General features: G+C 43.4%; 1 protein-coding gene across 1 annotated transcript; it reads right to left on the bottom strand.

Moving 5' to 3' along the window:
• Positions 1-2,387: 2,387 nt before the first annotated feature.
• LOC138786552 (baculoviral IAP repeat-containing protein 1-like) lies at positions 2,388-25,562 on the bottom strand. Its single transcript, XM_069963535.1, has 10 exons — positions 25,022-25,562; positions 22,881-22,980; positions 22,075-22,156; positions 18,645-18,693; positions 15,257-17,401; positions 13,375-13,545; positions 12,236-12,397; positions 10,279-10,365; positions 9,705-9,869; positions 2,388-2,752 (listed from the first exon to the last, which is right to left on the bottom strand). The coding sequence occupies exons 1-10, from the start codon at positions 25,560-25,562 to the stop codon at positions 2,388-2,390; spliced, it is 3,867 nt and encodes a 1,288-aa protein (XP_069819636.1).
• Between the last annotated feature and the right edge of the window lie 264 nt (positions 25,563-25,826).

Consider the following 25,826-nt stretch of genomic DNA (forward strand, 5'->3'; position numbering starts at 1 on the left):
CAATGGGGATCCGGACCGGGCTCTTGGCCAGCATAAAACAAAGCTGAGGCAGAGTCCCAGCGCTGGCTATTAGGTTAACTCCCTGGTCCCAGCTTCCCTGTCTTCTCCTGCGATCCCTGTTCCTAATTCCTCTGTTTTGCTCAACTCGTTATCTGACCTCCTACCTGACTATCCGTTTGCTTGCTGATTTTGTACTGCACTGCCTGTTTGGATTTGACCAGGCCTGTTTGACTATTCTTTTGTGTTTGTTGGTCCGTCTGGTTCCGTGTGCACGTATTTAGCGTAGGGAACGTCTACGTGGTTGTCCACGGCCATCTAGGGCCGACTGAGGCAAGTAGGGAGGGACAGTGGGTGGGTTCAGACCTAGGGCCCACTGTCTTGTTGTATCTGTACCTCCCTGTCCTGACATATATAGCATGAGTATAGTGAATATATTTACAGGTCAAGCATTACCCTCTAGGCCAGTGCCTCTCAAACTCTGAGGCAGGCCTCACCAGTGAGGCGCCCCCTAGTTGTAGGTGAGGTGCAGCTGAGGAGTCAGTATTCACAAAAGTAACTATAAGATGCACAGCTCTTTCCCTAAATGCAACAATCTCTGGTTAAGGAACATTATTTACTTTATTTTGCATGGATGTCCCTCGCAGATGTTGAGACCCCAGCATCTTCTTGGTCAGTCTGGTGAGGCCCAGGCATCATTTAGTCTATTAGGTGAGGCTCCCATAGAAAAACTTTGAGAAGCACTGCTCCTAGGCGATGGTTTTATACATTTGATGTTTTATCTTCTTTACTTTGAAGGAAAATAGAATTATAAGCTCTCTTCTTTCTTCCAGACCCTAACCTTAAAGTAACTTTGTATCCACCAAGCCACACCACCAGACTGTTAGTACCATCTGTTTGATGAGAGTAAATCCTTACCAGTCGTGTCTTTTAAAATGCACCTGGTACCTTGGTTAGATTGATAACATTTTTTTTAGTGCTGTGTCAAACTGGTGTCTTTTCCCCAGGTCTGTGACATCTCTTCTTTCTTCCTCACCACCCTCCTCATCATTAGGAACACCACCTGCAGGATTTTTCCTATTCATCACTTGTTTCAACTGCACCTGTGTCACTACAGCCCAGGTATAGTTTAGAAAAGTGATGAATAGAAAATTCTGCCTGGGGTGTTCCTAATTGGGAGGAAGGAAGGAGAGGAGTCGCAGACCTGGGGCACAGACATACTAGGCCACACCAGTATGACACAGCACAGATCATTTTTTTACCAAGGCACATTTTAAGACACGACCTTTGAGGATTTACTCTCATCAAACGGATGGTACTAGCAGTTTGGTGGTGGTCGCTTTAAGTAAACTATATGAACACCCATCGTACAGAATAGGGGATTACATGCAGAATGAGATAATACATAAAGGATGAAATAATACAAATATAAATATACAAAAGTCATTTCTTAAACTGTACCCTTTACGTAAAATCTTTTTGGACATGTAGAGACTAATGAAAAGTTTTGATTAGACCCCCACCTGTCACTAGATCAGGTGGGCAGAAAAGCATGCGATTTCTCCTTGCTTAATTCGGAGTCCATTTTGTTCATGAGCACAGAATACACTTAGCATGCACTTTTCCTGGCTCGTTCTAATGATCAGGTCTGATTCCAGATCCTAAAAGTAAAAAAATAGATGATACAGCAATGTGTAAAATCATGATTTTATCCAAAAATGATTAAAACAAGCAACCCAGCAGGCTTACAGTATATTTATGCGTTTCAAGCACATGCACACTTTGTCACAGATAACACTTACTATGTTAACCCTTACTTATATATGCAGCTTCATTTATACAAATGTAAAACATACAATTAAAGACAAACAAATAAAGGAGCTTACAGGGTGCATAAAAGCATGTAAATCCAACATAAAAAAAATAATATATACTGTATATTTTTTTATGTTGGATTTACATGCTTTTATGCACCCTGTAAGCTCCTTTATTTGTTTGTCTTTAATTGTATGTTTTACATTTGTATAAATGAAGCTGCATATATAAGTAAGGGTTAACATAGTGGGTGTTATCTGTGACAAAGCGGAATCCACTCGAAATGTCTACATTCAAAGCTTTTCATTTGCTGCTGATGTTGCTTATTTGAATACTTTTGAAATAAACAACTTTACACAGTTGATCGTCTACTTTTTTGCTTTTCAATACACAGACCCTGGTCAATCAAAATTTGATATGTCTGTACAACATATGAACAAAATCACATACAAATACACCTTGTGTGTCTGTGCCCATAGAGGAATTACTTTTCTTATGTTTGTCACCAATGCTAGCTAGACAGTAGTGTAATTCTGATCAGTTTTCTTGCATTATACAGTAATAAAAGTCTACTTTTAATTCTCTATATTTGGTGTAAAGTGTAACGGTATTTGCCAAAGGATTTCTAGGCTCTTGGACTGAGGGTGTTTCTCCTTCATGCTGTTGAACATGCTGATGTCGTCTTTATCCAGCTGCCATCCCTGCATCCATATAGTAGTAAGGCCTGGCATCCGATACACAAAGCGGACAAAGGCGGTGACAGTGGTGGCCAGAGACTTTATGGACTCGCTGCCGATTCTCATAATATTCAAAATATTTAACTCCGGCATGTCTGCAGCTGTTTCAAAAAAAGTCATCCATCCAGATTCAGTGATGCTGAAGTTAGACTGCAACTCCAGATGGCAAAGTCTTTTCAGGAAGCCATTGCTTGCCACTTTTCCTATAAAGGTTCATCACAAGATATACATTAAAGTGTACCTGTCATTATAACTTTAAAAATCTAAATCAGTAGATGTGATATGAATCAAGTTTGCAATTTACATTCATTATTTATTTTTTAGTTATCATGGAGAACACGGCACTTCCTGTTTTCTGTTTTTTTTCTTAAAAAAACAGAAAGCAGGAAATCCTGTGTATCCCAGGCCATCTGAGCGCTCACAGAGAAGGCAGTCATGTGATTGATGGACACATTGAGCCATGACTCTCTGTACTGGCTGGAATTCCTGGGTTTATTCTCTTTTTTTTTTTTCAACCAGCACAAGTCAGAAAATCTGCCTTCAGGAGACTGGACCTGGATTTCTGGTAAGTTCAGCTTTGTTTTACAGCATGATAACAACAAAAAACTTTAAAGAGGTTGTCCAGGGCTTTGATACTACTTTGCTCTACCATGCTCTGACATTGCTCTAGAGCAGATTTCTTATATGCTATACCATATACCTCTATAAAATAATAATACAGCATCTAAATAACACCAATTTACAAAGAGGAAATTTATCAACACATATTACCTCCATGCTGCTACTGACCAAATCCAGTATACCAAGACCAATACAGAATAGGGGGCATGTTTCCTAAAGGTGAGGGGGTGGGGGCCAAGTAAAAGGGTCACAGATCTTGGTCTTGTGGGTTATGGTTTGAGGACCGTAATCTACAATACCAAGGTCGTGACTTTTCCCCAATATAAACAGCAGGGGGTCATCAGGAGCATAGGACCCCCTCCCATAAATATGTGTTATAGGCAGGGGCTGGCTGGCAGATTTTAGCCTGGGGGGCAAGCACACGGCACTAGCCCTTGACTGGCAGGCTAGCGGCCCATCCACCACCCTGGCCCTTACCTGGTATTACCCTCCCCAAATAAGTGCGGGAAAGGAAGATTACACATGCGCCACAGAATTATAGTATTGTGGCCAGTGTTCCCAGCCACGAAAAGCCCTTGTGATATATATCTATTGGATTAAAGGGAACCTAGCTCCAGGTGCACAGCATAGTACCTTAGGATGCCTTTAAACAGAGAGATTTATCTGACCGATGTTTGAAGCCAAAGCCAGGAACAGACTATAGGCAGAGAACAGGTAATAAAGGAAAAACTGAGATTTCTCCTCAACTCCATTCCTGGCTTTGGCTTCAAAAATCTGTCAGCTAAATCTGTCTGTGTGAATGCACCCTTAAGGTACCATGCTGTGTACCTGGTGACCCTGTTATCAGTGCTGTAATGCCCTTTTGGTTCTCTTATCATGTTAAAACCATCAGCCCTGAATCTCTGCAGCACCAGCTGTTATCAGAGGATGTACTACAACTCCCAGCATATCCTGAGGGCTGCAGACTGTAAGTAAATGCTGGGAGTTGTAGTGTTTGCAGCTGTTGTACTTGGAGGATTCCTGGTGTATTGTATACTGGAGGCTTTGTGAGAGATCAGTATACAGAGTTATGTGGGAGCTCAGTGTGTGGATGTGACCCCAGAACAGAACTGATACCGTTATATACCGTTACTGACCAAATCCAATACCCCAGTATATAAGAAACATATATTGTCACTGTGACCACAACCATTACCACCCTATACTAACTAATACCACCACACCATAACTGAGATCCAGTATAACAAGACCAATAATACCAGTATAAAGGAAACAAATATCACAACCCCTTCACCACCGCCGCCATTACTAACTAACATCCACTGTACAAATACCAGGATCATCCCCATAGAAGGTTCTCATTATTAAAATGTGTCTGCTGGTTGTGATCTCATGTGTAATCAAAGATACATAATGAACTGCTAGATAGCTATTTCCTACTGGATATCTATCTATCTATCTATCTATCTATCTATCTATCTATCTATCTATCTCCTATCTATCTATCTATCTATCTATCTATCTATCTCCTATCTATCTATCTATCTATCTATCTATCTATCTATCTATCTATATATCTCCTATCTATCTATTATCTATCTATCTCCTATCTATCTATCTATCTCCTATCTATCTCCTATCTATCTATCTATCTATCTATCTATCTATCTTCTATCTATCTATCTCCTATCTATCTATCTATCTATCTATCTATCTATCTCCTATCTATCTATCTATCTATCTATCTATCTATCTATCTCCTATCTATCCATCTATCTATCTATCTCCTATCTATCTATCTATCTATCTATCTATCTATCTATCTATCTATCTATCCATTATCTATCTATTTCCTATCTATCTATCTATCTATCTATCTATCTATCTATCTCCTATCTATCTATCTATCTATCTATCTATCTATCTATCTATCTATCTATCTATCTCCTATCTATCTATCTCCTATCTATCTATCTATCTATCTATCTATCTATCTATCTATCTATCTATCTATCGCCTATCTATCTATCTATCTATCTATCTATCTATCTATCTATCTATCTCCTATCTATCTCCTATCTATCTCCTATCTATCTCCTATCTATCTCCGGTATAAGAACACTGACAATAGAACACAGTTGTCAAACTCCGTCCCTCCAGTTGTTACAACACTACAAATCCCATCATGACTGGACAGATAAACCATGACGGGAATTGTAGTTTTGCAACATCTGGAGGGACATAGTTTGACACCCCTGATAAGTTATAAGACCTTATAAGTTATTATAGTGCAGTTACATTCAGTGACTCACAGTAGGCGTCTTCTCTGCATGAAGAGACGTCCACTTTTCCTTTTCTTCTCCATCCGGCTCCGGCCATCATGAAGGCTTCTCTGGCCAGGACTCCTCCTCTCCACGGGATCTGTCAGACAGACATTTTAGGCTTCTTGCTCCAGCAACATCCTCATCAATACATCCCTCCATATAGAATAGCCTCCTGCTGCACATCTCTCCATATAGAATAGACCCCCCCCCCCCCCCCCCCCCCGCTGCACATCGCTCCATAAAGAAAAGCCCACCCGTGCATCCCCCATATAGGATAGCCCCCCCCTGTGCATCCCCCCATTTAGAATAGCCCCCCCCCCTGTGCATCTCCCCATATAGAATACCCCCCCCGCTGCACATCTCCCCATATAGAATAGCCCCCCTGTGCATCCCCCCATTTAGAATAGCCCCCTTGTGCAACCCCCCTCGTAGAATAGCCCCCTGTGCATCCCCCCTCATAGAATAGCCCCCTGTGCATCCCCCTTCATAGAATAGCCCCCCTGTGCGTTCTCCTTTATAGAATAGCTCCCCCTGTGCATCCCCCTTATAGAATAGCTCCCCCTGTGCATCCCCTCTCATAGAATAGCCCCCCTGTGCATCCCCCCCAATATAGAATAGCCCCCCTGTGCATCCTCCCATATAGAATAGCCCCCTGTGCACCCCCTCATAGAATAGCCCCCTGTGCATCCCCCCCTCATAGAATAGCTCCCCCTGTGCATCCCCCCTCATAGAATAGCCCCCCTGTGCATCCCCCCATATAGAATAGCTCCCTCTGTGCATCCCCCCCTCATAGAATAGCTCCCCCTGTGCATCCCCCCTCATAGAATAGCCCCCCTGTGCATCCCCCCATATAGAATAGCCCCCCCTGTGCATCCCCCCTCATAGAATAGCCCCCTGTGCATTCCCCTTCATAGAATAGCCCCCTGTGCATCCCCCCTCATAGAATAGCCCCCCTGTGCATCCCCCTTCATAGAATAGCTCCCCCTGTGCATCCCCCCATATAGAATAGCCCCCCTGTGCATTCTCCCTTATAGAATAGCCCCCCTGTGCATCCCCCCTTATAGAATAGCCCCCCCGTGCATCCCCCCAATATAGAATAGCTCCCCCTGTGCATCCCCCCATATAGAATAGCCCCCCTGTGCATTCTCCCTTATAGAATAGCTCCCCCTGTGCATCCCCCCCCATAGAATAGCCCCCTGTGCATCCCCCTTCATAGAATAGCCCCCCTGTGCATCCCCCCCTCATAGAATAGCCCCCTGTGCATCCCCCTTCATAGAATAGCCCCCCTGTGCATCCCCCCAATATAGAATAGCCCCCCTGTGCATCCCCCTTCATAGAATAGCCCCCCTGTGCATCCCCCTTCATAGAATAGCCCCCCTGTGCATCCCCCCAATATAGAATAGCTCCCCCTGTGCATCCCCCCATATAGAATAGCCCCCCTGTGCATTCTCCCTTATAGAATTGCTCCCCCTGTGCATCCCCCCTTATAGAATAGCTCCCCCTGTGCATTCCCCCAATATAGAATAACCCCCCTGTGCATCCTCCCATATAGAATAGCCCCCATGCACCCCCCCATATAGAATAGCCCCCATGCACCCCCCCATATAGAATAGCCCCCTGTGCATCCCCCTTCATAGAATAGCCCCCCTGTGCATTCTCCTTTATAGAATAGCCCCCCCTGTGCATCCCCCCTTATAGAATAGCTCCCCCTGTGCATCCCCCCCTCATAGAATAGCCCCCTGTGCATCCCCCCCTCATAGAATAGCCCCCTGTGCATCCCCCTTCATAGAATAGCCCCCCTGTGCATCCCCCCCTCATAGAATAGCCCCCCTGTGCACCCCCCCTTATAGAATAGCTCCCCCTGTGCATCCCCCCCTCATAGAATAGCCCCCTGTGCATCCCCCCCTCATAGAATAGCCCCCCTGTGCACCCCCCCTTATAGAATAGCTCCCCCTGTGCATCCCCCCTAATAGAATACCCCCCCTGTGCATTCTCCTTTATAGAATAGCCCCCCTGTGCATCCCCCCTCATAGAATAGCCCCCCTGTGCACCCCCCTTATAGAATAGCTCCCCCTGTGCATCCCCCCTAATAGAATATCCCCCTGTGCATCCCCCCTCATAGAATAGCCCCCATGCACCCCCCCTTATAGAATAGCTCCCCCTGTGCATCCCCCCTAATAGAATACCCCCCCTGTGCATTCTCCTTTATAGAATAGCCCCCCTGTGCATCCCCCCTCATAGAATAGCCCCCCTGTGCACCCCCCCTTATAGAATAGCTCCCCCTGTGCATCCCCCCTAATAGAATATCCCCCTGTGCATCCCCCCTCATAGAATAGCCCCCATGCACCCCCTCATATAGAATAGCTCCCCCTGTGCATCCCCCCTAATAGAATATCCCCCTGTGCATCCCCCCTCATAGAATAGCCCCCATGCACCCCCTCATATAGAATAGCCTCCTTGTCCATCCCCCCTCATAGAATAGCCCCCCTGTGCATCCCCCCAATATAGAATAGCCCCCCTGTGCATCCCCCTCATAGAATAGCCCCCCTGCGCATCCCCCTTCATAGAATAGCCCCCCTGTGCATCCCCCCAATATAGAATAGCCCCCCTGCGCATCCTCCCATATAGAATAGCCCCCCTGTGCATCCCCCCTCATAGAATAGCCCCCCCCCCCGGTGTGGCCACATGTTAATGGGTTTAAAAAAAAAGAAAAACAACTCACCTCTCCTCGGGCCGGATCTTCAGTGTGCAGCAGCTTCTCCCTGCTGCTGCAGCGCGGCGGCTCCTCTCCTCTCCCTTTCCTATCAGGTCCTCAGCGGCGCGTCAGGGAAGTGACGTCACCGCTGGGGACCTGATGTAGGTGCCTGCAGACGTGCCTGCGTACAGCACGTCTGCGGCTCCTGGGGGGATCAGGCGGCCCGGAAGAGACTGAGGGAATAGCGCGGCGGCCGGCCGCGCTATTCTTTCAGTCTCAACTGCTGCAGAGAGTCGGCCGCGGGTCGCGGCCCACTCATTGGTGGGGAAGACCGGCCCGGGGGGCACATGCCCTCCTGCCCCCCGGCCCAGCCCGCCCCTGGTTATAGGCATGTGTATATATAGAATATGCAGGGCCAAGACAAGGCATTTTGGTGTCCTAGGCAGATAAGATAAATGGCACCTTACGCTGCCCAGAAAGCACACACACAAATCAGCAAAACTACAGAGCTATAAAGCAGATTTCTTATGTGTGATAATACCATAAATCTCTAAAATATCAATATTTAAGGAAGATATATTACCATCCCAAACTCATTACCTCTATAGTGTTAGTGACTAAATCCAATATACCAAGACCAATAATACCAATCTACAAGGGGCATCTATTACCTCTCTAACAGTGACTCCACAGTGACTGGATGACACCATATTATCTCTATACTGTTACTAAACAAAACGCCCTATACACAGACCAATATTACACCAATATTACAGTGATCATAAAAGTGATTACATCAGTTACAACCAGTTATTCACAGGGGGCTGCTTCTCTGACTGTAGACTTCTGTCTCCTGTTCTTCTCTATCCAGCCTAAAGCTTTATGACAACTTCTCCCGACCACAAATTTGTTGGACAATCACCTTAGGCTTCAAACTTTTTCCAACATTATCTTTCACCTTTTCCCTACCAATAGTGCCCCAAATGGTAATAATGCCTCTCTCGATAGCTAAGTATGTTCTCCTTCTAGGTATGTGCTCTCCCCAGCAGGTTGACAGACACTGCCAGGTACCTGTTACACCACCAGTTGGTACATAGGTGCCTTCCCAGTAGGTAGTTGCCCCAGTAGGTAGTTATGTGCCCCTGTATATAGGAGCCTCTACCAGTATGCAGTTGCTCCTTTATAAGTAGTAAGGTGCCCACCAGTAGGAAGTTCCGCCCCTGTAGGTAAACATGGCCCATCATGAGCAGATAGGTGCCCCTGGTATGTTGTCACCCCCACCCCCGATAGTTAAGTAAAAGAATGCATGACGAGTGATGTCATCATAAGTGTGTGTAACTGGCGGATGAGGAGCAATTGTTTATTCAATACTTCACTCCTAACAAGTTGTGCTCACAATTCCCAGTTACAGACTGTCAGTACGTACACAATAATGCTCATAATATATGGGTCAAAAAGTTTCTAGAATTTGAAACTATTTGATTTTTCTCTAAGCAATGTTTATCAATGACTCACCCAACACTGCAATGCTTTTGTCATCTAATATCTCCTTCATGGCCAGAAACTGGAGGTTGGGAAGATCTTGAAACTGTTCAATGATGAGTTTAGCAGCGGGAGCCATTCCCTCCCCAACTGGCAGCCACAATTTCTCCAGGTGAATGAGGGATCCCAGTGATACAGCTAGAAGCAAAGGATCTTTATTAGGGTTTACACAGACAGATTTATCTGACAGATCTTTGAGGCCAAAGCCAGGAATAGACTATAAACAGAGAACAGGTCATAAAGGAAAGACAGAGATTTCTCCTCTTTTCAAATCCATTCCTGGCTTTGGCTTCAAAAATCTGCCAGATAAATCTCTCTGTGTAAAGTCACACTTAGCTTCAGGTAAGAAATAAATGCATAAATTCTAATGTGAGTATTTGTCACATTTTATTGCAATAAGATGGGGAACTTCTGGCCCTGTTCCAGCTGTTGCAAAAGGTTAAGCTGCAACCCAGAAATGAAAATGTATTTATCAAAGCACGACCCTTTACAACTGCTGCAAAGTACCCAAACTACTACAACCATCAAAAACCATTGTGAACTATACCAAACATCTCAGCCGTCTCTGTTCCAACAATTATCTGTCTGTCCAAATTTAGGATTTTCAGAGATGTAAAATTCTTCATTGCTGCAGCTGTCGGAGAGAAGGTAAAAGTGATTAATAATTTACAAACTTCTGAAGTAGCCATAGTGATATGTAAAGTACGGTATTTGTTTTAATATAAAGTAATAGACAGTAAATTCATTTAGTAAAGCCATTTTGCTTATGTTATGTTCATTGAATATGCAATTTTGTGTCACTTTTTTATCATTGCATTTCCAGAGCCATAACTTTTATTAACATAGCCAAATAAAGGTCTGTTTCTTGTGAAACGAGTTGTATTTTTAACTGCCTTCTCTTTGGAGAATTAATAGTGCGCATGCGCACTAGAGGGCACAGACGCTGACAGCGCCATTTTGATCTTGGTCTATATGTAATAGACTTTTGAAACGCATAGTGGAACGCAGGAACTTGGATAATCGGACAATATTTTAGGTTTCACTCATGTGCACTACAATACTTTGACGCAGACGGTGCCATGCTGACCGCCATTCTCAGTGCACGCTTCATATCTCTTGGCCATTTAGGTATATTTTTTTATTTATTATTATGTAAATATTATGGACTGAATGTATGATGTTGGGTAAAAAAAGGACACCGTAGCAATTCATCTCCACCCCTGACAAAGTCACTGTGTGTGACAACACGCGTTGGGTCTCCACCAGGTTATCAGCTCCCATGGTTGTAGGGTGATTAGATATTTGTTGTGTGTGTACATCTCTGGCATTTTAAATCAGTATCTATATATTCATCTTTTTTGGAGGCAGTTATAGCACTTTATATTACAGCACTTTATTGCATTTGCATTTCGGAGGCAGTTATAGCACTTTATATTACAGCACTTTATAGGTCACGTATTTATTATTGATAATTAATCACCTTTTTTTCTCCTCCATTTTTCTGTTCAAATAATATACTTTATTGACAGTTTTTGTATTGTGCTCCACAATAGAATTAGACTTGATTTGACCATGAGGACAAGATGATTATATGATGCCCTGGTGTAGTAGGAGGATTACCATACCCTCTCACTTTTGGTTTCTTTATATACCTATGCGGTTTTTTAATTGTTTTTAATCATGTTTGATATGGTGTTTTCTTTTTTGTTGTTCTTCTTTGAATCATGTTATAATAAAATTTGATTGTATTTGATCTGGAGGTGTGCGCTCTGATAGTGTCTGGCTTTCTACTTTGGTTTAGGCAATTAATTGACTTTCATAAAAAAATCGGCCAGGGTCTCACTACTGTGACCAGGAGAACAAGCCAGTAAGTACCCCGTAGTGCATTTCACTGACCAGCTCACAGCTGTCTCCATCTAGGCAGCTCTGGTATAAGGATCCTATAACACCAAACAATTATCGTCCGTACTTGGCCGATTACTGACCGTTCCGGACGATAATCGTCATGTTAAAGGGGAACAATGTTGGCTGATCCATCAGTCTTATGCAGTAGGAGAATGAGAGCAGCCCTAGAGTTCCTGCACAGTGATGTCCTCCATCTCCATGGAGGATGTCACTGTGTAGGAGCTCCAGGGCTGCTCCTATACTCCTCCTGCACAAGACTATTGGACTTCCAGTAGTTGGAAGGGGGATGAACTTGGAGGATGCTGTTGGTTAAAGAGGTTATACAAGTATAAAAATACATACCTGCTTTTTTTAAACAGCACCACACCTGTACTCTGGTTATGTTTGGTATTACAGCTCGGCTCCTTTCACTGCAACAAAACTGACCTGCAATACCACATACAAACTGGGGACAGGTGTGGCGCTGTTTTTGGAAGAAAGCAGCTATGTGTTTTTTATTCCTGGAAAATTCATTAAATAATTGTATGAATACAAACCTCTTATATATTGGTAGGAATATACACAACATTTTTATTTTCCTTATTATTGATAAATATTACCTAGGACACCCATATCCTCTTCACGAAGAAAGGATCCAAAGAAGCTCAGTTCTTTCAGCTTCTTACATTGAGTGATTGAGCTCATGAGACCATTGAAATCTGCATAATATTTCAGCGATAAGTGCAGAACCTCCAAATCTACAAAATGTTTGATGTATGGGACTGTAAATCAATGTATGAACACATAAGGGTTAGTATTTATACACCAGAAATGATATATCTCATGCATCATGTATATATATATATATATATAATAAAATAATTGCTGTGCATATATGGAGCATTCCTTACCAATTCACACACTAGAGGGTCCTCACCACAACAGGGTGCTCACAAAGGGGCATACGCACTGAAGCCGTCTGTGTATTTGATGTGGCACATGTTGTGTCTGGCACATATCAGGCGGAATTAGCTATTGTGTGTATCAATAGGTGAAAGGCAAAATGACTACTGAATGAAAATACATTTTTGTTGTCTATTATCATGGAAACAAGCCTTGCATGTTTGCAATAACGGCTGTTGTTTAATCACAGCAGTCGATCACATTAACCCCTATGGAACCACAGCCATAGTGTATACACACTGTATACACTACATGCAGCCGCACAGAAAACTGACATGTCTATTTTGTACGACCAATTTTCAGTGAACAGCGGCCGCTCAACATAGATTGTGCACACAATGTAAAGTACGTCTCCCAGACGTACTTTAAATTGTGTGCTATGGCTAATTGGAGTGCAGGCACACCCGAATTAAGTTGAAGTAATGTTAACCCAACCGATACTCTGTATCGGCCGGGTTGAACATCTCAGACGCGGTCGTGTCACAGAACAGCCACTGTTTTGCCATGTGTGAACATGGCCAAATGCTGTTCAAATCTCTTTACTGACCCCTCCTTATGATCACAGATGGCACAGGAAGTTTCAGCTTAGTTTAGGCCTATTGGCAACAATGAATGCATTTTATAATATACAGAGTAGAGTGTAACATTTAAAACCAAAAATCACCAAAAAAAAAAAAAAAAAACAATAGGTTTGTGATGATACATTTATACATATTCTTAATTCCTATGCAACCCCCTTTGCCATGTAAAGTTACTGTAGAGGGGCCGGACCATTGTTCTTGCCAACTATACTTACCAAATTTTAATGACCCCATGCCAAAACTTATGCAGCCAAAAGCAAGTTTTTTAATTTGGTCCAGTCTTTTAAATTCAACTGGTAGGTGGTCAAGTACTTCTGGATTTTGCAGCAGATATATAGTAACTTCCGTTAAGTTAGGAAAGTTATGTATGCCTCGAATAAGATGCTCTAAAATCCAAGGAAGCATGATAAATGCATTAACATTAAAGACAGAACACCTGAATTTATCATCATCTTATTATTACATTATCATATGAGATGTATTATTACTATTATCATTATGATGATTATAATTACTAGTGGAGATGAGCCTAGGAGCCTTTGACCAGTGTTTCTCAACTACAACCATCAAGACCTACCAACAGGTCATGTTTTGAGGATATCCCATACAACGAACACCTGCGATAATACCTGATGCACTGAGTATAATTATATCACTTGTGAAATACTAAGGAGATCCTCAAAACATGACCTGTTAGTGGATCTGAGAACTGGAGTTGAGAAACACTGTCCTATAGTATCATACCAGACCTTGGAGCACTAGCAAAACTGAAGAACTTTTTCTAGATTAAACAAATGGATAGTCAATGCTTGATATTTGGATTGGCAATTTGTACTGTTTCTGTATTTGTATTCGTTCATCTCTAATTACAACCTTATTACGTGAGACTGAATATTATTACATGTAAATGTAATTTGTATTATTATTACTATTTTATTATATTATGTAGGATTAGTTTAAAATAAATTTCAGTGGTTTTCCTAAAGTAGTAAAAAGGGTTTTATAAAACAGAGGACTCTTCTTAAACTTTATTGTTCAAATCTGTCTGTTTGGCCAGTCAACAATTAAAGCAATATAAATATGCATATGTAAAGCATACAGTACATTGTGTATAATGTTTGTATGGGATGTCATGTGTACAGCCTAATGAATCAAACAAAATTTAAAAGGTTTTGCGGATGAGATTTATTGATGATGAACAGCTGTTTTCCAGAGCTCTGACACATGGTAGGAAGAAGACAGCTCTTTACATTGTGTGGTGGCTAAGATGGGTCACTGCTGCTCTAATGTCATTAGGCTACGTTCACACAGAGCAAAAGGGGCGGATTACGCGAGGAAATATTTCCGCCTGAAATCAAATGACTCTGAATTCCGAGCAGAATATAAGCAGAATGTAAGCAGAATCCCTGCGTATTCCGCTAGGAAAGTGTTCAGCTCGTAATCAGCTCTTGACAAATTCAGCGCGGAATACTCGAGGAATCCGCGCTGAATCCGCATGCATTCAGCGCTGAAATTCAGCGAGTATTTGGCAAGTAAACTAGACTATACCAGAATATATACTAGAATCCTCCTCCCCCCCTTTGTTCCCCATTTCCGCGCTGATTGTGCGTGTAATTTTCGCTTGTATTACGCTTGTATTCCACACTGAATACGCACGTATTCCGCACTGAAACAGAAAATCAGAGCCCCATTGGTTTGTATAGGCTTCCGCTAGCGGAAGAATGAACATGTTCATTCTTCTGGCGGAAAGCGGATTAGTTCAGTACGGAAATTCCACCGTGTGAACTGCAGAGCAGAATTTTCATTCAACACAATGGAAATTAGCTCTGCACCTATTTTAACGGCTGAAATTTCAGCGCTGATTCAGCGCAGAAATTCAGCTGCTTTTGCTCTGTGTGAACGAGCCCTTAAAGTGAATGAGAGCTGAGCTGCAGTAACCCACAATGGCCACTACACAATGTATGGAGCTGTCTGCTTCCTACTTTGTTTCACTGTGTATGGAGGTGCCAAAGCTCTGGAAACCAGCTGGTTGGCTTGGGTGCCAGATGTTTTCTTAACCTCTCTAAATGCAAACATGGTCCTTCTGTTGGTAATTACCTGGGTAGTTCTCACTGTAGTTGTTGCCAATCTCCAGGCATTCTAGAGAAGACATCTTGAGAATTAAGTCTTGTTCTTCTGCTGTCAAATAGGAGTCACAAATACCTAGTTTCTTGAAAGAACTTGAGTGCTGCTCAATTTCCGGTGCAAGGTGTCTCACAAAATCTCTAGAGCTAGTTAATTCTAGCTCAATTCTGTCCGATAGGGAGAAAAGGACCTTGAAGTTCTCACAATCTACATGAGAGAAATTATCATAATTAACTTCATTGACTTGAATTTTGAAAACTGGCACCTTATACCCGCTAATAGCCTTAAACGGGTGAATTACTGAGTCCATGATTACAATTTGGCTAGGGAAAATGGAGTAGTATTCAGCACAGTGATTTTTTGACTTCTCGTTCTCTTTCTTTATATCATTGAGTGGAAGGTACGCATCTGCATAATCCCTTTCTACTGTCGGCACACCATAACTTTCCAAACCCATCTCCAGCCGTGAATAATCTGGTGGCGTTTGCTGTTTTTGTGCATTAATGTTGAACTTGATGCTGCTCAACAAACTGATACTTTCTGGGTATTTTTCTATAAAACTGAGAATTTGTTCTGCAGAATTATTGTTGATCAGACTGACAGTGAATTCAAATGGTTTCCCTGTAAAAAACTGCATTATAATGGGTGCACAGTCCTCTAGACATCGACTTTCAATGGCTGATTCAATGGCAAATGTTAACAATACATTCGTAAGAGTCACCTCGATGCTCACAGGTTTGTGTTTATGTAGTAACAAGAAAAAACATTCTTCTTCAAGTTTAAGTTCTGGGTGGCGCTGCAAGTGTTCTGTACTGTCTAGATCACAATCCAGAGCTTTAGGATTACCATAAAGACTGAACAAATATGAGAAGATCTTGAGAGTCGCTTTTGTCGAAATCCTGGTTGCATACTTCATAAGATAGAGATAACGTCCAATGAATTTAAGAAAAGTATTTATCTGATGAAGGTAATGGAAACCTTTGTCCTGATCTTCCTGTCTCTCAGACTCCAATAGTTCACTGAGTCTCTTTCCGGCAAGAAACTCCTGAAATGAAGGGTCATAGAACTTATATATTGAATGGGGCCTCTGTGCTGTAAATTTACTCAATAGTCCATATTTGATGGCTTTGTCCCCATCCACACCAGTAGTCCTTAAGTCATTCTCTGTAAAATTAAACTTGGACTCGAAAAGTCCTTTGATGGCAAGTTCTCCACATGAAGACACCAGAGAATTCACAGCTTGAGCCTCTTTGGGGAACTTTGTTAAGCTATAGTTTACACATTCTTTAAACACATGTACGTCACCAGTTGTATTGTCATTAGGATGTTTAATCCAAGAGGAACACTGAGCAAGAATCATTAGAGGAGTATGCAATATGGCTGGAAGATTAGATGTTTGCAGTTCTAGAATAAATGTATCCATCTGTTTACTATCATGTGGAAACAGGCTTTTGGCTAGGTAAATGGAACTATATAAAGGGAATTTCTGGATGCTCATTATGGACCTTGCATATCGCCGCAGCTTCCACCCTTTATCAGTGTTCACTGTGATCGCCAGATTCAGTCTGTTCCAAGGGTTCTTCTGTATTATTTCTTCTATGGCTGGAACGGAGTCCTCATTACCATAGTCATCCAGAAGGAAGAGGACCTTATTTTTTAATGTCTCTATGATCTCTCCTAGACTCTCTTCTGTCAGAGATGTTGAGGATCCAATGAGTTGTTGGCAGATGATGTCGCTGAGAGTTTGCTGACTCTCGGTAAAAGAAAGGGAAATATAAAAGACTAGACTAAATCTACTGAGTATAGGGCAGGACCCTGAGGCCCATAGAATGGCAATCCTTCTAAGAAGAGCGGTTTTCCCGCTGCCAGCTTCTCCTTCTATCATGGTGATGTCATTCAGTTCAGAGAGGATATCTGGTAATACCAGCTGCCGCACCAGTTGATTTTTAATGTCTTTTAACAGAACAGAGATATCAGCAAAATGTGTGCTCAGGTCTATTGTGAGGGAATCTCCGAAAGGAGACGCACAGCTGAATGTAGGCTCGTTATACCATCCAGTAAGATGTTTTTTCAAAGTATCTACTTTATCCTGGATCTCTGTTTGTCCATTTGTTAACTCTTGAAAAGAAAGAAAGATAATTAAAGAAAATCCATATAGCATTGTGGGCACAACTATTATATCTATACGTTATTGTTATGTGTTATACATATTGTGAGGTCCCCTGTTAATAGATGGCAGTCCTGTCCCCAAAGGAACTGCAAGGAGGATAAAGCAATGCAGTGGTTTATGGTAGTAACGTTATTGTGTAATCACTGGTATTATCACTGGTTATCACTGGTATTACTAGAGGTCACAGAACAGCACTATATTGGGGGAACAAAACGTAGTCTAATTCTGCAATAACCTAAACTGTCAGCCCAAAAAGACTTTTCAAACTGCTTACATGGCATCATAGCTATGTAAGCAATGAGATTATCCATACCTTTATTATAGTTGTCTGAGGCTGTAATCACATAAAACATGCTTTATATTACTGCTCTGAAGTGCCATAGAGGTGTGGCCAGGGCACACTTAAGTCACACCTCTAAGACACTTTAGGGTGTTAGTTACAGCATTTTATTCTAGCAGTTTTCCTTTAAAGGGGTAGTCCACCCAAAAAAATTTTCTTTCAAATCAACTGCTGCCATGAAGTGACAGAGATTTGTAATTTACTTCTATTAAAAAATCTCAAGCCTTCCAGTACTTATCAGCTGCTGTATGCCCAACAGGAAGTTGTATTATTTCCAGTCTGGAGAGCAGGAGGGGTTTTCTATGGGGATTTGCTCCTGCTTTGGACAGTTCCTGACATGGACAGAGGAGGCAACAGAGAGCACTGGGTCAGACAGGAAAGAAAACACCACTTCCTGCTGGACATACAGCAGCTAATAAGTACTGGAAGATTTAAGATTTTTTAATAGAAGTGAATTACAAATCTCTGGCACTTTATGGCACCAGTTGATTTGAAAGAAATTTTTTTGGGGTGGACTACCCCTTTAAATCTCCAATTATAATATATCATAACATATATATATATATATATATATATATATATATATATATATATATGCAAAATGGCAGGACCTCTCAGTGCCCTTAGGAGCAAAAGACAGCATATGGGGGCAATAGCAAAATAAATTGTCATTACTTTTAGCGACCTAATTGGCACCATACATGTTTATGGGAAACTTTGTTATTTGTTCTCTTGCTAACTGTATGATAAAACATGTTTAGGTTGTTATGGATAGAGAAAGGAAGTCAGGTAGTCCAGTTTCTGATGTTCCATCATAGATTTGGGGAGGCTTAGATTTTATATTTTCTTACCTGTTATAGGATAAAGTCTTTCTTCGGAAACATTTGTAAAAGATGCTCCCTAAAATAAACATTATACAACATGTATGAGTTTATCACAACATGTAGATGTCTATGTCACAGTGGGTAGATGTGTGTGCGAGCCCCCCAGATAACATCTGGATGCAGTATGGTGTTTACTTCGGAAAAATGCATGGTTTTGTTGGCATCGCAAAACCAATGGAGACAGTTGGGGCAACTACATACAGAGACTATTCTGGTCTATTCCCGCTTTCAGCAGCAATCCCAGAACGGTGCAGATGGGGAATAGCAGTGTGATAAATGACATGGACCATAATGACTGTATTAATACTAACTGCACAGCAGTGGCGTCGCTAGGCATAATCATTCGGGGCCTAAGCCCCAAATGAATTCTGCCTAGCCCCGAAAGTTATTTGCTGCCGCCACCCGCCAGCACCGGATTGTCAGCAGCCGCAGCCTCTGACCCACACCTCGGATTGGCTTATCACAGTGAGCGGTACCTGAGGGCGCAGCTTCAGTGACGTCAACCGTGCATTGGAATGGTGCGCCGCGGCGGATGGCCGCTGCGCACACATCCAATGCACGAGTGACTGGTGACATCACTGAAGCTGCGCCCTCAGGTACCGCTCACTGAGGGAAGCCTCTTCCTGCCTAGCTTCTCTTAATGGGTCCGCTGGGGTGCAGCTTTGGGGCCGGGCTGAGCTTCCGGCATACACAGCCTGTCTCAGGCCGGAAGCTCACAGCTGCAGCCCTGCTGTCCCGGACTTCTCTCCTGCTCGGCGATGACTTCACATGTGCGCGCCGACAAGCAGGAGGGAAGTCCGGGACCGCGGGGCTGCAGCTGTGAGCTTCCGGCCTGATACAGGCTGTGTGTGCCGGAGGCTCAGCCCGGCCCCGAAGGTGCATTGGGGGGAAGGGGGGGAGCCTGGCCAGCCTGCCTGCCAACCTTTGCTCCCCCTTGCACCCCCAGCTTTTCCCTGCCCCCTACTGCTCCCCTGCCCCCCAGCCTCTCCCTCTGCACCCACCAGTTGCTCCCCCTGCTTCTCCCCTGCCCCCCAGCTTTTCACCCTCCAGCCTCTCCCCCTGCACACCCAGCTTCTCCCCTGCCCCCCTACCTCATCTGCCCCCCAGCTTTTCACCCTCCAACTTCTCCCCCTGCCCCCCAGCCTCTCCCCCTGCACCCACCAGTTGCTACCCCTGCTTCTCCCCTGCCCCCCAGCTTTTCACCCTCCAGCCTCTCCCCCTGCACCCCCACTTCTCCCCTGCCCCCCTACTTCCCCTGCCCCCAGCTATTCACCCCCCAGCTTCTCCCACTGCCCCCCAGCCTCTCTCCCTTCACCCCCAGCCTCTCCCCCTGCCCCCCAGTTGCTCCCGTAACTACAGCTGCTCCCCCTGTCGCCCCATCTGCTCCCCTGCCCCCATTTCCCCCCCGACACCCCAACTGCTCCCACTGCCCCTGTCACCCAAGCTGTTCCTCCTGCCCCCAGCTTCTTCCTCTGCCCCACAGCTGCTCCCCCTGCTCACCAACTTCCCCTGCCACCCCAGCTGCTCCCCCCTCCCCCAGTCACCCCAGCTGCTCCCCCTGTCCCTGTCACCCCAGCTGCCTCCCTTCCCCAGTCACCCCCAGCTGCCCGCCTGCAGATGATTTGTGGTCGGAGAAGTCTTCAAGATGGCTGCGCCAGATGGAGAAGAAAGCAAAAAGTGAGCGACAGCAATCGGAGAAGACGTCACCTGTGAGGTATTAGTAACTGCACTGTAATCACTTCTATAGTGTGCAGAGCTTGTGTACCATTGGGGTCTAAATGGGTCAGTGTATGGTTTGCGGTAGTGTACTGACACAGCCCCGCGGGTCACTACAGTACACTAGCACAGACTTTTAAACTAGGACCCAACTACAAGAGCTGCATGCACTACAACTCCCAGCATATCCTGAGGGCTGCAGACTGTCAGTACGTGCTGGAAGTTGTAGTGCCTGCAGCTGTAGTTGGATCCAATACACTGGATGCTTTGTGGTATATAAGAATACGTAGATCTGTGGGGGTAGTGTGTGTGTGTGTAAGAGAGAGGGGGTCAGGTGGGGTAGTGTGTGTGTGTGAGGGAGGGAGGGGGTCAGGTAGGGTAGTGTGTGTGTGAGAGAGAGAGGGGGTCAGGTGGGGGTAGTGTGTGTGGGGGGGGTCAGGTGGGGGTAGTGTGTGTGTGTGTGGGGGGGGCAGGTGGAATAGTGTGTAACACACTTACCTACCTACTCACTGACCAAGCAGTGGAATTGCTGCTATATGGGAACCTATAGGTGGGAAAAGGGATGGAAAATGAAGGAAAATTACGGAGCCTAATATGTTTGTCTGGCAGGTTCTGAAGAGATGAATTGCAGCTGGAAGAAATCATCATGGTGGTCTGGGCCAGATGGAGGAAAGGGTAAGAGAACATCTCGGACCAAAGAAGACGTCACCTGAATGAGGTTACTGCATTTTCTATAATGTTATCTGGTAGGAGTTCCCCGAGGTGGAAAAAGTTGGGAAACACTGGCCTAGAGGATAGGAGCTGGGGCAGACCTCCCAGAGGCTGTGTGTACAGGGGGAGCTGTGAAGGAGCTGCCTGGGTCTGCTTAGCAGCAGTTATTGTAAGTGGCGACAATAGAACTGGGCTAATAGAACGGTCATTGGGGTTACTAGCTTCTGCACTGGGCTCCTTCCCTAACCGCTTACGACGGCACTCGAGGGCCCGTGCCCTGGATGTTTTTGGACCCTAGCAACGCCCCTGCTGCACAGTGATGTAACATACAGATCCATCTCACTGTATCCACAAAGGGTTTGTAAAATACAGAACGAAGGATTTATAAAATACAGAATGATGAAATCACATTTGTGAAATAAACTGGTGGGCTCAGGTAAAATTTCTAGAGAAAGATAAAAACTATGCCTGTGCCTGACAGGTAAATTCATTCAGTTGCATTACCAGGGTTTATGGGCCTTTGGATTGTTGGGGCAATGGGAAGGAGCCACAAAGCCATGGGACTCTTTAAAGTGTCACTGTCGTATTTTTTATATTTATTTATTTATTTTTTTGGGTTCATTAGGCAAATATGCCATTATCTGCATTCAAAAAGTCTTTCCTCAGCCCCCCCCCCTCCTCTCTCTCATTCACTGCTGAGTCAGAGGAGATAGCCTAGTGATGTAGCTGTAAATTAACTCTTTGTTGTTTTGGTGCCTCATCTCCCTCCACCCCTCCCCATAGAGAACAATGAAGACAGGGGGGAGAGCTTCAATGATAAAATGAATACAAATGATAAAAATGCATTTTTCGGCTAATAAACCCAATTACAAAGTTTCTTAAAATCACCTGTACTATTGATTTCTGAAAAAAATAAAATAAATTAAACGACAGGTACACTTTAAGTGATCATAGTGCATTTGATATTTACCGTCACTTCTGTGAAACCACAGTAACTTCTGATGTATCGCTGACGCTCATCACTTGTTTTGTTGCTCTGGAGAAATTTACACCTTTAAATAAATAACTAGAAATGTAAGTCATTTTCTGTATGTAGTCACTAAGGCAAGACATGAGAATATAGAAAACCTACATTAAAGATCTTTTCTATATCAATCAGCCAAAAAACAAGGTAAACTGCATACAAATACCTCAATCTCCTTGAATAATCAATGACAATATTTATATCATTCCAATAATTTTATTTATTCACAAATTATTTCCGAATATTCCAATAAATAACATATATATATATATATATGTATACACCAAAGACAATTAAAAACAACTATGGAGGGGCAGTTCACAATTCACATATACTATGGGGTCAAACTCACATTCATCTACTAACAATGGGGCTCATTTACTGAGATTGTCTGGTTTCCAAGACCCTTACACCCAGGGTTTTAGGTTCCTAAACTGAAAGAATTATTTTTGTGTCCTATTGCCCTACGTAAATCTGGCAGGTTGTTCACATGACAAAACTAAAACCTGACCTTCCCGCCAAACACTAGAATGCAAAACCTATAAAAAAACCTATAAAAAATTAGCAGAACACCCCCCAGAGCCCTTTCAGTGGGGGAAAAGTCAATGTTTGCTAACCCTGAATAATGGAAATGCTATATGCATATAATGCTTTGGGGAAAAAATTCTTCCTTCAGCTTTCTTACTGCATAGCAAATACTTGTAATAAAATGCTGTAATATTAGTATAGTTAGTATATGATATGAGACTCACTCAGGAAACCATTTGGTATGCTCTTTCCAGGGGTCATCATTTTCTTCCCAGTTTCCTAAACATCCACCACAGGAGAAGCACTGGACATTGTCTCTTGTTCCTGGGTTAATTCATATACAATAGGTGCATTATTCTTTCACCAATTGTATCTGCATTGTATGTACAGTAACTTACACAGAGAGAGGGTGGGGGGGGGAGAGATAGGATATAGATAGATAGATAGATAGATAGATAGATAGATAGATAGATAGATAAATAGATAGATAGATAGCTCTACCAACTTTCCTTTTAGAACCTTAAAGGGGTAGTCCACCCAAAAAATTTTTCTTTCAAATCAACTGCTGCCATGAAGTGACAGAGATTTGTAATTTACTTCTATTAAAAAATCTCAAGCCTTCCAGTACTTATCAGCTGCTGTATGCCCAACAGGAAGTTGTATTATTTCCAGTCTGGAGAGCAGGAGGGGTTTTCTATGGGGATTTGCTCCTGCTTTGGACAGTTCCTGACATGGACAGAGGAGGCAACAGAGAGCACTGGGTCAGACAGGAAAGAAAACACTACTTCCTGCTGGACATACAGCAGCTAATAAGTACTGGAAGACTTAAGATTTTTTAATAGAAGTGAATTACAAATCTCTGGCACTTTATGGCACCAGTTGATTTGAAAGAAAAAATTTTGGGGTGGACTACCCCTTTAAAGGAGAAGTCCGGCCAAAATTAATTTTTGATATGTTGTTACTTATGAAAAGTTATACAAATTTCTAATGTACATTAATTATGGGAAATGCACATATAGGGCTATTTCCCTTAATTTAGTAGATCAGGAAGTGTTAGAATTCTCTCAGATCCAGTGACGTCATGACCAAAGGTGTAATTCCTATGGAGTGTCCAGCAGAGGGCGCTCTATATATAGAAGTCTATGGGACTTTATTGTGTGTATAGATGTCTATGTAAAGTAATGTAATGTAGTGTACAGTATGCTTTATTGAATGAATACATCTATGAAATACTTTGGGGAGCAAGGGTACTTGCTCCCCAAAGTATTGCATAAATGTATTCATTCAATATATTAGGATATCACAGTAAGCCCGCCGATCCGCTGCATTCCCGCCGCCCGCCGATCCGGACTATATACACTGAACTACAGCTCCCATCATCTGCTTATAGTATGAGCAGGTGATGGGAGCTGTAGCTGGGTTATGGATATGACTTGCCTGCCGCCGCTGATGCCACTGCTTATGCCACCGGGCGCAGGGGGGAGCCGCTCAGTACACAGGAGCGCTCCCCCCTCCTCCTCCTTCTTCCGGGATACCTTCTCCCTATACCACTGCTGACTCCCCGCCTGGCCACCGCTCTCCGCTCTCATATACCGGCTCCCGATGCATCAGTGCGGACACCAGGAAATGATAAAGGGTAGCTTCACACACAATGTATCTGCAGCGGATTTCTCTCTGTGAATTTGCAGCGAAATCTGCTACAAATACTTGCCCGTTCACTTCAATGGGCTGACATACTTGCAGCGGGATTGTCATGTCAGTATGTCAAACAAGGCACCATTAACCCCGGCAGCCCGGGAAGATACTATATCGGGTCCCCGCTCCTGCTTGCTTCGGGGTCTCCCGACGTCCCCCGTTGGTCAGCCAATCAATGCGTTGCCCCGCCTATTGAAGTGAATGGGCAAGTATCCACAGCAGATTTCGCTGTAAACTCACAGCGAGAAATCAGCTGTGGATACATTGTGTGTAAAGCTACCCTAGATATATGTGAGGAGACCTTGCAGCAAGGGTTATTATGCTGTATGTTTACTTAATGAAGCAAAATTGGGATGATGATTCCCTTTAAGCCTGCCAGGAAATCTCACCTGTTCAGTAATGCATGTAAAATCTTTTAATGCCTTACTTTACCTTTATAACCCTTATTACGTGCCTGTCCTAACATTTCTCTACACATACAAGTCCTTTCGTTTCCTTCAATCTTTGGACTCATGCACTTTATCTCAGTCTTTGCACAGTTTATAGTCACTGTACGTCAATGACCAATGCAAATATTTAACAATTCCCTCTACTGAAAGTGTCCGGCTTACTGATCAGCTATAGGCTGCCTTCCCTTCATTGTCTTTGAACAAAACAATGATTGATTTACCTGTGAAGTAAAATCCGGCCTCTGCCAGGGAACAGGGCATCACTGCAGCATACACAGGCCAACAGGTAAAGGACTGTAGTCTAATCTGTTCACTTTCCATGGGCTTCATGGGACTAGTCTCCTTCGGTTGCACCCGAATATCATAAATTGAAGTATTACCCACATCCTTGCCCTGAATGAATTCGCAAGAGGGATTAAACTTCTGATGCTGCTCCATTGGGGTACAGCTTAAAGAATGCTTGCACAGGACCAACCCACAGCAGAAACACTGGACACTGTTTTTCAAACCAGTTTGGAAGAATCCAGCGGAGGCCATCTCTTGTGGGGACCAGCCTGAAAAAGCATCTTGAGCCCAATGGCTTCTCAGTCTCTTTATCTCGCTTCTCATGGAATAGTTGGGCTGTCTAGGCAGCTGCTCTCGTATTTTTCTGTGGGATTTTTCCAGCCTATGAATAGCTTTGTCCATATCAACGTGACTCATAGATGGAGGTAAAAGCGCTCTATGTGATGACTCAAACTCTGAAATATTTATTAGGTCCATTGTCTCGTCAATGCAAGAGACCACCCGACCTTTATTAACTTTCAAGTTCCTTTAAAAGTTTTTGAGATCCTGAAAAGAAGTAATAAATAATAATGATAATATGTAATAATATAGTGATATTGTGTAAATGACACGGGTGGATTTTATTTAGTTGAGAATTAGTATGCAACTAAGGCATAAGAGAAATGTAGGTAAAACTTGGTAGACACTTTTTGTCTGCTGTTTTTCAGGCCACAAAGAAACGCCGGAAAAGCTGCCAATGCG

Source organism: Dendropsophus ebraccatus, chromosome 3, assembly GCF_027789765.1.
Source record: "Dendropsophus ebraccatus isolate aDenEbr1 chromosome 3, aDenEbr1.pat, whole genome shotgun sequence".
In the NCBI taxonomy this organism is placed as follows: Eukaryota; Metazoa; Chordata; class Amphibia; order Anura; family Hylidae; genus Dendropsophus; species Dendropsophus ebraccatus.